Raw genomic sequence first — 12527 nt, forward strand, 5'->3', positions numbered from 1 at the left:
CTAGGGTCTTGCAAATCCCTTCCCCTCTCTGGGCCTTCTTTTCCCTGCCTGTATCTGGAGGGAATTGCTGACCCTCTGGACATGAGGCAGAGGATGTGCAAACCTCTGGGTTCTCACCCCAGGACTGGGCACACAATAGGAACACAGCATCGACTCCTTCCTGTCTTCCCTGCCACCCAAATCCCAACTGGTAGCACTAAGCCTAGGCCCAGGCACCCAAGGGCTCAGCACAGAGTGGATGCTGAGCTCTGCCAGAGACCACATCCCAGCACTCCCAATCCTGAGTGGGGGTGGGGCTGGATGGGTCCACTGGCTGACCTCAGGCAAAACTGGGAGAAGGGCTGGGCCCATAGCCAAGGGAGTCCAGTCTCGCCCAGCCAGGCCAAGTGCTGAACAGCCCCACCAGTATCGCCCCCCACCCCCTGCCCCAGGTAGCCAGCCTGCTCCTTCTTGGAAACTGATGCCTGAAGGGCAGACAACCCTTATCTCCTCCTGGGGTCTGGGTGAGAACTTGAGTGCCAGACTCCAGCACCAGTGGCTGTGACTCAAACTAGGGCTGGTTCCCTCTTCTCTCTGAGACTTAGTTCCAATTAGTAGCTTGGGAAGGAGGGGGTCCCTCGGCAATGCTGCTTCGAGGATACCTGCACCCAGGGCCTGGCACTCAGCAGGGCCTCAGCAGGGTTTGCTCTGCTGGCCCCGAATGAAGACCATACCTGAAAAGACCCAGGACAAGCACCAAACTCGCCCCTACCCACAGGGGTGACCTTGAGTTCTCACCCCAAACCCCAGAACACACTTGGAAACCTCAGAGGCCCTGACTGCAAACCTCCTGTGTATCCCAGCACACAGGAACACCCTCAGAGGCCTGGCCAGCACAGACAGGGCAGGGGGAGAGGGCAGGCTGCTGGGCATGCAATTCCCATAAATGCCCTACACCTGTGCCTGTTCCCAGAGGTGAGGGGGGACACCTGGCAGGTGGGCCACAATAATAAAGAGGGGCTCACATTGGGCTAGGAGGGCTTCATGGGTGAGGGGGCTGGGGTTACACCTTGAATGGCCAGTAGAGTTCTAGAAAGTGGAGACAAAAGCAAAGGCAGAGTAGGACCAGGATCTGGTACATAGAGATAAGGGTGAACATGTAAAGTTCAAAAGAGTCTTGGAAGGATAAGACTTGTTGTTAGGATATGGCATCTGGACTGTATTTTATTGGCAAAAAGTAAGAGTTGCCTTAGGGAGGTCGCTCTGTCAGTGTGTGGAGGAACTGGAAATGAAGGCAGAGAGGCTGGTACAAGAGTCTAGCAATGGACAGCAGGCCAGAGCTGGACATAAGAGGGAGCTCTGATTTTGTGAAGGTTTGTCTGGGGCCTGCTTCTTGTCCTGGGTCACATCCAGATGGCCTGGGAACATGTGGGAGAACCCAAGGCAGGTGCCCTGCCTGGAGGGTGAGAGTCAGAATATCAGGGTTCTGGGGTTCTTGGTAAAGTCTCTGCACTTCTCCTAACCTCAGTCCCTCTATAAAATGGGGCTGGGCCTATGAGCAGTGGCAGAATGCTGATTGCCTCTCAAAGCCTCCCCTCCTTGGCCAGACTCAGATACCTCCCTCCAGCCATTATCACACTGGCCCCAACTGGAGCCACATGTGGATACCCAGCCTGGCCTCACTGTCATTCCTATCACCCTCGGAGGGCCAAGTTCCCAGAAAGGTTTGGCTTGGGCAGGGCACATGGTGGGATGGGATGGGGACCTCCATCAGGGCTGAGACCAGAAAAGAAGGTTAACCCTTGGTTAACCCTTCCCATCTACCCCCTCCTGGGCCCTGAGCTATTTCCACCTCTTTGCTGGGGATGGAAATAACTCAGGCTCGGCCCCAAGAGACCAAGATAGCTATTCTGATCAGCCCCAAGAAGCACAGCTCCAGTCATTCCAGAGAGGATAGAGGGACACCCTGATCCCCAGCTCCAGCCCTCAGCCAGGCAGCAGCAATGGTTAAAGCTAGCAGGGGCCTCTGAGGAAAATGGGGAGACTGAGAGGGTGGGGCACAAGCTCAATGTCTTCCAGACTGCTCCCCACCACAGCATGTGGGTGGATTTAGGAAAGTGACCCTAGAGCAACTCTGAGGAGGGGATAGGGCCTCTTAGGTATGGTGAAGGTCAACGGGGACTCTCAATTATCTCTGCCACCCTTGTAGCCTGTGCTGTGCTGCTGACTACTAACACTCTTCAGAGTTATGTGGACTGGTCCCAAAACCAATTGCAGGCTCCAGAAGGCAGGGAACAAGCCTTTCTGGTGACCTCTGGCCAGGGATGGGAGCTGGGGGGGAGGGAGGAGGAAGAGCAGGAAGAATACATAACCCAACTACCTCCAAAGTCTCAGAGGTGTGTAAACACACACCACACTTAGAATTCACAATGGCACACCCGGCAAGGCCAGGCTTCTCAGCCTGGGTTTGAGAGAAGGAAACCCAGCTAAGCCATGAGCAGATTACAGGCATACCTCATTTTATTGAGTTTCACTTTATTATGCTTCACAGGTGGTGTTTTTTTAACAAATTGAAGGCAAGACCCACCGCCAGCAAAAGCATTAGGACTCGCTTGATTGCAATACTGGCTTTATTACGGTGGTCTAGAATCGAACCCGCAATATCTCTGAGCTGTGCCTGTATTAAGAAAATGGGTGGCCCTCTCCAGGCTTCTCACAGGGCTTCAGGGGCAGAACACCTGAATTCCAATCCTGGCACTGTCCTGACTCCATGTGACCTTGGGCAAGTCACCTGCTTCTCTGAGCCTGTTTCCTTCTCTGAAAAAGTCACCACATCTCAGAACCACTGTGAGGATTCAACAAGAACACTCCATAAAGTGTTGCACACAACACTTGTCCTCCTACCCTCACCCCCACCAGAATGCAATCAACATTTTCAGAGGATGTCAGCAGAGGGCCGAGCTTCCAGATCCTTCAGCAGGTGCCCCCTTGCCCCTCCTGGTCTGGGGAGCCAGATTTCCATTCCACCCTGACTGAACCTGACAGACCCTCTTATGGGGGTGGAAGCCTCAGAGGGATCTAGCCCAGGTAGAGAAGAGGCCCTGCTCCAGCTCTCCAAATCGGAGACCACAAGTGGATCAAGTCCATGCCCCCTCTCCTCCCACACAGGGAGATGAAGAAAGGAGACCTGGGCTAGAGAAGTCAATGTCTATGGATCAGAATTTCAGGTTTGGCCCCTGAAATTCTGAGCTGTGCTTCCAACTCTGTCACCAGCACCTACCTGGGTGTAGCCCCTGGGCCACTATGTCACCAGCAGCCAGCCTGCCCCCACCCCCCACTGCAGTCTTTCTGCCTGAAAGGAGGAAAGGGAGAACAGAGGCGGTTGACCCAAAAACAATAAAGAATCCCAAAGTGATGATTCACAGTCCATTCACAGCTCAACACCTCTGTGGCAGACAGGGAGACTGAGGCCCAGGGACAGCAGGGAGTGGGAGCAAGATGGTGCCTGGGCCCAGGGAGAATACAGGTTACTAGGGGAGCAGAGCTTTGTCAGGCCTCCGGGACATACGTGTTGGGAGGTGGAGCCTGAGGCCACCTTAGGGACCCTCAGCTGTTGCCAGAGGTGTCACTCCACCAGATGCGGCCCAGCCTGGCTCCGTCTCAGTCGCCAGGGCAAATCACTAAGGGTCCACCCACCTCACTAAACTGAACTCCTGAGGGGCGCCCTCTTGAGGACAGTCCCGGAGAGCCCCTTGTCCCCTGGGTACACAGCCCCCCCCCCCCCCAGTCTGCCGGCATGTTTTGAGGTCCCTCCTCTTTCCGCCTCCTACTCATTGCCCTGAGGCGTAGACACGCACACAGACCCTACTTGACCCCGCAAACACACGCTGGCTCCAGTGATCCCGGGGCTGGGTCTCGGTCACTTGGGGTTCCTCTCCTATTTCACACTCACATTAAAGAGCGGCCCTGGCCCGGCCCTGGTCACACCCTACGCCACTCACACTCAGTGACCCCAGTAACCCGGGGTCCCACAGTTGGCTGGGGCCACTGTCTCTCACACACACTCTGCCTGTCACAGACACACAGGGCCCCTCTGTCTCCCGCTCGCCGCGGCGTCACGGCCCAGCGGCCCGACCACACGTTCGCCCAGGCTGGGCCGCTTCACGCGCCCTGTCACTCAGTCACCGGCTGACACCGTTCAGAGCCCCCCACCTCCCACCCCCGCCCCCCGCCCAACTCGGCTGCCTGGCGCCTCCGTCCGGTCCCGCACCTGGTCCTGGGCTCGGTCCAAGTTTCCCGGGCCGGGGGCGTCTCCGGGGCCCGCCGGCTTCTCAGTCAGTAAGTCGCGCGGCTGCTTCAACACCGTGCACGGCCGTGTCTGCGGTCGCGGCCGGGGGACGCGCAGGTCCCGGGGCCGGGGCTCCGAGACGCGCGGGTGTCGGTGCGCGAAAGACTCCGGGACAGGACGCGGGGACGGGGGTTGCGGGGCGCGGGGCCGAGGCTGCCGCAGCCGCCACGCCGCCGAACTTCGTCAGAGACGCGCGGAGGCAGCGGGCGCCACTCGGGTCGGCATCCCTCTGGAGGACGCGGGGAGCGGCCCCCGGGCTGGGGCTGCGCGCACCCTCCTCACCCGGCTCCGCGCGGCGCCCGGCCCGGCCCCGCCAGCCCACCGGCGGCCGCGCAGGCTGCGCGCCTTTTGAATGAATCGGCTGCCCGGCTGGGACTAAGCACAGCCCCAGCCCCGCGCGTCACGGCCGCCGGTCCCGCCCCCGACGTCAGACTTCGGCTCGCCCCCCCCCCCCCCACTCCCTTCCCCCGCCCCCTGGGGCGGCGGAGGGGCTCCTAGTCCCCTGCTCTGCTCTGTGTCGCCATCTCTCGCATCCCCCGGAACTGCAGGGGACAGCGAGGGATGAGGCCTCCTGGACGAGCCTCTTCTGGGCGCCAAACCAAAAAAGATGCAAGATAGACTGGACGCCTGGATGCTACTCCTCATTCGGTCACCCTGCCAGTGCCAACGGGGCCCCCGACGCCCCTTCCTGGGTCTCGTTTCCCTCCTGGAAATTGGCAGCTAGGAAGAACAACTTCACCAGGCCTGTCTCTAGAAACCCCCACCTAGAGGGTGACAGAAGGCCTGGTGAAAGTGAATCTATAATGGAGGCCCACCTGGTGGCTCCTGCACATTCCTCAGGGCCCAGCCCAAATCCCCTTCCTCCAGGAGTTCTCCTGACTCCACTCTCCACTCCACCCCTCTCTGCCAGGATAGTTAGCCCTTCCTTCCAGCAGAACAGGTGACAGACACACTGCTCTCCCTTCATTACCACAAGCTGTCTCACCCTACTGAATCCCACTGTCAGCCATCAGGGTGCCCAGCAAGGCAGTGACTAGAGACTCCAGGGCACTATTCACACTGCATTCCCAACTCTGTGAATTGTGCCCCCTGAAATTGTGTGATATAGTGGGCCGGGACCAGAGGCAGTAGCTCAGCATCCAGAGTTCTCCCCACTTAGTGCCACTGGGAAGATCCCAGGTGGCCCTCCCAGGATAGCAGGGCTGGGAGGGGATGTAGAAAGCAGGGAGGGCCTCCTGCTGTGGGCAGAGGCCTGGCTGGAATCACCATAATCACAGCCCAAGACTGAGATGGAGGACCGTAAATAAGTCTGTTGGGGATAGATTATTGGGGGAGGTGAAGAATTAAAAACAAACTGAGTCATAGAATCTGAGCGTGTGAAGTGAGGGGGCAGAGAAGTTCAGGTCCCCCAGGTCCAGGAGATTCCAGGAGAATTAGACACCTGCAGAGGGAGGAGGGGGCAGGGGAGAGTTTCCATTTCTCTGGGCCATGCCCAGGTTGTGGGGGAAGGGCAGAAAGAGCTCCAAGTCACTGACAGGGCCATAGCCCCAGGCCCCTCCTATGTCAGTGGAGACCCCCAGGGCAGGAGTGGTCTCTGGCTCATATGTCCCACATCCAAGCCCACAGAGGGCACCCAGAAAGGATTCATGCTGGGCATCTGGTGAAGGGGCCAGAGCATCCCAGAACACCCTCCATTCCTGCAAATGTTTTCTTTGTAAGGGGGACTTCTATACCCCAGTTTCAAGTTCTGGAGTTCATATAGTAGCATTCATGTGCCACTCGATAGACCAAGTGGGGTCAAGCAGCACTGGCTATTAATTGGACATCCTACCGAGGGTCTAGGCCTACCTTTACTACTGGTTCTCTGTGAGGCTTTGGTCAAATCCCTTCCCTCACTCAGTTTCCCTATCTGAAAATTAGGGTTTCAAATTTGTTGCTTTAGGCAACAAATTCTAGTTTTCTATAGGAGGAGGTGGTCACCCGACTGGGCTGAGTGGTAGGGTAGGAAGCAGTTACCTGAGCTAGGAGAAAAGACCAGGGATGAAGAGACTGAGGTGGTCCCTCCTGTGGTTCTGGGGACTATGGTTGGTAACTTCTCAGGCTGCAGCTCCATAGGGCCAGGTCCCTGGGAGCTACAGCCTGCACACATCTCACCCCCGCACATTCAGGTTATGAGGGAGCCTAATTATTATTTACTACCAGCCCTGACTCCTGAACCACAGTAGGCTGCAGATGGGACCCTGTCCAACGGTCTGAGAGCATCTAGCCACTATAGTGAGGAGACAGGGAAGAAGCTGTGGAGGCCACAAGAGATTTAGATTGGCTTTTTATGGAGCTTGGAGAACCACAGGCTGGAGAACAGACCATTCTCAGAATCACAGGCTTTTAAAACTCCTAGTATCTCAGATGGACCCACAGATTCTTAGCATTACAATCTCTGAGCTCAGGGACTTCAGAGACCATCTCCTTGAACCTCTCATAGTGCAGTGAGCCCAGAGAAAACCTGTCCTTCATCCTAGGTGGCACAGCACAAGGCCCAGTAAGCTGGAATGAGCTGTGATGGTGATCAGAGGCAGGAGCATGGGCTCCATGTCCCACTGAGGCTCTGCCTGGGGTGTGGATCCTGGGTTACAGGATCAGAGGCATGAAGTGTTGTTTGCAAGGGATTGGAGTATGTGTCAGCCTCTGGGGTTGTGGACCAGGAACAGTGGCACCCTCTGCTGGCTGCACTGGAATTCTAACATGGGAGTCTAAAGCAGGAGGTATGGGAAGGGGTGTTCATACTTAAATTTCAGTCCTCTGTGCCTGGCTAACCCCCAGCTGGCCCGCTTAGAAGGTAGGCTGCCCTCTTATGTTTGTGCCTTAGCTCCAGGGGGAGAGTGAGCTTGGTTTTAGGAGGAACCGGGCCTAGGAGGCAAGGGTGGGGCTCAGCCTAGAGCAGGGCAGAAACTGAGCTGGGGCTGACTGGGTCTTAGGGTTAGGTTCAGTCGCATTTAGGTCCAGATACTGGCTTGGGTCTGGAATCCCACTGGGGTTGGGCTTCTGTGTGACACAGATAGGGGTCAAGTCCCAGTTCTGCCACTGCTAGGCTATGTGGCCTTAAGCAAGTGGCTTTACCTGAGTGCAAGCTCACCTACCTAGGATGTTGAGGATCTACTCACACCCCATGTTGGGGTCACCTGCTTCTTCCAGGCACTGGGCTCAAACACCAGGGCTGTTCCCTCTCCTCCTACACCCTCAATGTTTGCCCCGTGTCCTCCCCACAACCTGGCACCTGGGCTCTGTCCCCATTTATTCCTGCTTGCTGTCTTCCTCCACAGTTCAGCCCTGCGGTCTACCTCTGACCCAGCTTGCATTCGCCAGGCAGGACTCCTCATCAGCCATAATGGGCCCAAAATAGCACTTCCCCTTGCGCTTCCTGCAATCTGGCCTGCGGCTTAAGGTCTATGAAGACAAAAGAAAGGCTTGGTACTTGGCAGGCATGCGAAAGATGTGAAGGGCTCTCAGAGGTCACCCATGTCCAGAGAGGACCGACACCTGCCTAGGGTCACACAGTGATGGGAGGCCAGAGCTGAGGCTTAAGACCCCTTGGTCCCCATCTTCTTCCCAGGTTCCACCCAGGCCTAAGCCAGGCCTTAGCCATATTTGCCGCTCCTTTTGCCAAGCCCTCTGGACCTACAGACTAATGGCCCTGATTCGAGGTGTGTACCAGGGCTCCTAGCCCTGTGCTTCCTGAATTCTAAGGGTCACTTTCTGACTTTTCTGACCACAGGAAACCTTCCTGCCTGGACTCTCTATACCTGCACCTGGCCTCAATACTGCCTTGTTGTGTGACCTCAGGTAAATCCCTGCACTTCTCTTTGCCCCATCTTCTCCATGAGGAAAATGTCCACCTAAACCATGCCCTCTGTCCCTAGCTCAAGGGACACTTGGAGAACCCCTTTGGAGAAGAGATGGCTTTTGGTCCTCGCTCCTGTCCTCAGAGGTACCAGTCTGAGGAATATGAGCCAGATACCTCATAAGTGACTGAAGTGTACACCAGTTTGCAAAGCATGAGCCTGCACTTCCCCTCTACCAGAAATTTTTGTAAAGTGTTAATGGTTGAGGTTGGAAAATGTTCAAGTGCATGTTTAGCAGAGCAGAGGCATGACCTGTCCTTTTCCAGTGGTCACTGTCTTGAGTCTAACGGGTAGGTCCTGGTGGTAATAGCTCTGACCCGACAGACCTGCCCCATGCTGTTGGCCTTTGCATTCTTTTGTCTGACTTAATGACACACTTCTTTGGACCAGAAATCAGACGGACTTGGATTCTACCCCAGCTCCAAAGCCTGAACTCACCCTGGCCTCTGTCAGATTCCCCAGCCTCAAATGAGGCTTTGCTGAGGTCTCCTGGAGGAGGGATAGACAGACTCACTAGCTGACTAGTTTTTTACTTGCAGTGTGTGTCAGCTTCAGACTCCCAAGCCCCATCTCAGATCCACTGACTTAGGAGCTGAGGGGAGCCTGGGAACGTGTATTTACATGGACATATAATTTATGTCATGCTTTATATTTACTCATGAATCTAAAGGATTCTAACATGTAGCTCTGGTTACAAAGCAGTGGACTAGCACATTCCTTGTTTTCCTGATGAGGAAACTGCAGCCCTGACAGGCAGTGATCTGCCCAGGATAACACAGCAAGTCAGTGGCAGCCTTGCCATCCCAGCACTTGGAGGGTCTCTGAGGCCTCCCTTCTGCGCAAGTGAGTGGGTGTCGGGGAGCCCATGCAGCTGGGGAACCCTTAGGCCACTTGGGCTACTGATGGGGAAAAGTCACTTGATGTTTCTATTTATTGACTTTAAAATTCATCATCCAAAGAAAGTTAATACATGACTGTTTGGTAGCAAGAGAAACATAATCTAAGACCGCAATGACCCACCCACCCCAAACAAAAACAGAACCAAACAAACCCCATCTGAAACCAGACCTTTGGAGCAGTAGCTGAAGAAGCAAGGGGGCTGGAGCTCAGACTGGCTCCTGTAGTCCAGGGGCAGGGGAGAGGCTGCCCTCGAGTGATTCTCAGTTGAAATGGCCATGTCCAGCCCCTTGATTTTGGGCATCCTTCCTAGAGGGGCTGCCCCTGGCAGGAGGGGTGTGAAGAGAGAAATTCAGTGGTCAGAGTGAGGGGGCTCCTAGGTCCACCCTCCTAAGGTGACCGTATGTGCCAGTGCATGAGACACAGGGGCTGGGGGGTGACTGTGAGGAGAGCAAGGGCCCTTTTCTCTTCCCTGCTCAGGCCAGGAGAGAGCCCTGTCCAAGACCCCATCAGTGTTCCCGAGGTTGAAAACCACTAAAGGCACTGCCAATAAACTAGGAAATGCCAAGGCCTGGGGAGGCCTCCCAGATGGGAGTCACTGTCCTCCTAGTTGTCACCTTGTTCTGGATGACTGAGGGGACTTGGTCCTTGGTTCTGGATACTGCAGGGTGGCCCAATCAGGATGAGGCTGTGGAAAGTGTGTTAAGAGGCAGTGTTTTAGTGCCCTGAACATGCAGTGTGTGTGTGGGTATGTGTGTGAGCATGTGCATGTATGTAATAAGGGGGGATTGGTCCCTCCAGGAAGGCTTGGTTAGGGTCCTGGGTGGCCCCCCAGGGCAGGAATAGGGTTTTTTTCCTTCTGTCATTTCCTCTAATCACTCCCTGCCCTAGGTCATTGCATAAATAAGTGCTTGGGAAGGTACACATCTAAAAAGAAACATAAATACTGTACATGGGAAAGGATTCCATTCCCCAGCCCTCCCGCTGCCCCCAGAAAACCCTCCAAATATTGCACATGGCCCTCCCCAGCCCTGTGGGGTCCAGGCCTTGCCGCGTCTTTGGTAGAAGCTCCAGGGACAGAGGTCCTAGGTAGCCCTCATGTCCCCCGCCCAGCCCCATCATGACTGGGAGCACAGGAGCAGCCAGAGGGTCAGGAAAGGTGTTGGCCCGCTGGCCAGCAGGTGTTCCATCAGAACGCTTCCACGGAGACGGGAGGAGCCCATGTAGGCACGGGTGTGCCCTGGCCGGACCCTCCTGGGCAGAGTCTGCGTGTGGGTTAGGAAGAGGCAAGCAGGCTGAGGGCAGGTGGGCGGCCAAGTCCTTAGCCTACTGACAGGGTCACACCCTCCACAGGAGGAGGTGGTTTGTGCTATCGTCACGGCCCACGGTCTCGCTGCTGCTGCCACCCCCACTGCTGAGTCTGAAGTCCTCATAGCCGTCACCTCCACTGATAACCAGCATTTTAGGCCTGGCTGAGGTGGGTCCTCGGTGCCGAGGGGAGTCCCGGTGCTCCAGTGATGGCAGCTTCTCGGGGCCTGGGGGGAGAAGGGAAAAGATCTGTTCGCCTGGGGCGACCGGTGGCTGCACCGCCCCATCTGGGCCTACGCTCTGTACCCCAGGAGATAGGAAGACAGACATACACACTTGCTGTGGGGGATCCCACTTCCTGTTAGCCAAGAACTTACTATTTGGAAAGAAATGCCCACTTCCTGGCAGTTGGACAACTTCCTACCTCCTGCCTGTACTTTCCAGGCAGGAGTGACCTAACTTCCCAGGGCCGCACACTTGCTGTCTCTCTTGACCACTGCACACACACTGGCTTCCTCAGGCTCGTTTCCTGCTTCCAATGGCCCCTTCCCGGTTAGGCAGCTTAGGTCTTCTCCGCACCCAGACAGCTCCCAACCGAGGCTGCCCTGTTCCTGATTCCTACAGCCACTTCCTCGTGGGAATACAGTTTCCTGCCCTGCCAAGGCAAGATTTTGCTAAATATTGCCTCCTTGATGACATAATTTCCCATTATGTTTCACTTTCCAATTTTCACAGTCCATTTCCTGTCCTAGCTGCCACTCTTATGTTCTGCTCTCTGGTGTTGCTTCTATTTCCGGCTCTGCACATCGCTTCCTGCCCTAAACACATATCATTCCTAGTCGTTTTATTTCCTGTTGTATAGATCTCTGCCTGCAGTGCCATATTCTAATTCTTAGCTTATAGTTCACTCCCTGTCTCCCATGACACTTCTCTGGACAGAATTTTACACACACACACACACACACACACACACACCATATCCTATTAGATTTTATTTTGGGGTTTCTATAGCCCACTTCCTGTAATAGATGCCACTTCTAGCTCTGTATTACACTGTTCCTTCCTCTTAAACCTCTTCTGGCAGGACAGCGGGAAGTCCTAAACCCAAAGTCCAGGACCCCTGCGGTGGGGCAGTCCACACAGACGCACCTGTGTCCGGTGGAGATGGGGGGGTTGAGCAGAGAAGGTTAAAGCCATCTGGTAGCTGGACAGCAGCCAGGAAACGGACATGGCCGGTGTGTCCCTGGCCTAGGCCAGCAGGGCTGAGGGGTGCTCGCGGGCAGCTGACAGTGCTGGGCGAGGTGGGCATGGTGAGCACGACCCCGGCGCTGGTGCCCACCCACAGCAGCTCCTCACACACCAGCAGCGCTGTGATCCTCAGGCAGGCAGCCTTGTGCTGCCGGATGATGGCGTCTGAGCCTGGGATGGGAGACACACCAGAGCTGAGTCTCGGTCCTGGCCCTGGCTCAGCCTCAGTGATGGGGCAAAAAGTCTCCGAGGGAAGTGACAATGGTAGACTGAGGTCACTACCTGCCAGCATCCTGTGCACAGGAGGTGTGACGTCTACCTCCGCCAGCTGCTCAAAGGTGTCTGGATGGTAGAGACACACGTGGGCACTACCTTTCAAAGTCACCCACACACCCAGGCTGGAGTCCACCATGCAAGCCACGCTGCGGCTGGAGTCCTGCCCCACGCAGAATGTGTGCTGGGGAGGGAGAGGGTTAGAGAGCACATGGGTGACTGGCAGGCCTGCCTTCCCTGGCTCCTCCCTGACTGTGCTTCACCACCAGTACCCATCCCTCCCCCCTTATAACCCACACTAAATCTCCAGAAAGCCCACCCGGACCGACAGCAAAAGCAGCCTTGCTCCTTGGTCTGGGTAATTAATCTATCCAAGCTTTCACCCGAGCCTCCCCACTTAATCCTCAGGAATTAAAAAGGAGGTGCTCTTCCCCCATGAAATTTGAGTGATTTAATGATCAGAGAATTTCAAAGCTTGAAGGGTTTTAAGAGCAATCATTGGCCCCTCCCTGGACACCTGGATACTTTTTTACACCCCCCACCCCAAGTCTCATCTCCCTCTCTCATAGGCCTAG

At 55.8% G+C, this 12527-nt stretch overlaps 1 protein-coding gene across 1 annotated transcript in view; it reads right to left on the reverse strand.

The window, feature by feature from the left end:
* Positions 1-9139: 9139 nt before the first annotated feature.
* The window catches only part of ARHGEF17 (Rho guanine nucleotide exchange factor 17), a 58253-nt gene continuing 54865 nt past the window's right edge, over positions 9140-12527 (reverse strand). The window contains exons 19-21 of the mRNA XM_016208482.2: positions 11962-12136; positions 11581-11850; positions 9140-10658 (exon numbers count right to left, since the gene is read on the reverse strand). Coding sequence (XP_016063968.2) covers positions 10462-10658; positions 11581-11850; positions 11962-12136 — 642 coding nt within the window. The 3' untranslated portion in view covers positions 9140-10461. The remainder of the gene's footprint in view (positions 10659-11580; positions 11851-11961; positions 12137-12527) is intronic.

This window comes from Miniopterus natalensis, chromosome 11 (assembly GCF_054644295.1).
Source record: "Miniopterus natalensis isolate mMinNat1 chromosome 11, mMinNat1.hap1, whole genome shotgun sequence".
Classification (NCBI taxonomy): Eukaryota; Metazoa; Chordata; class Mammalia; order Chiroptera; family Miniopteridae; genus Miniopterus; species Miniopterus natalensis.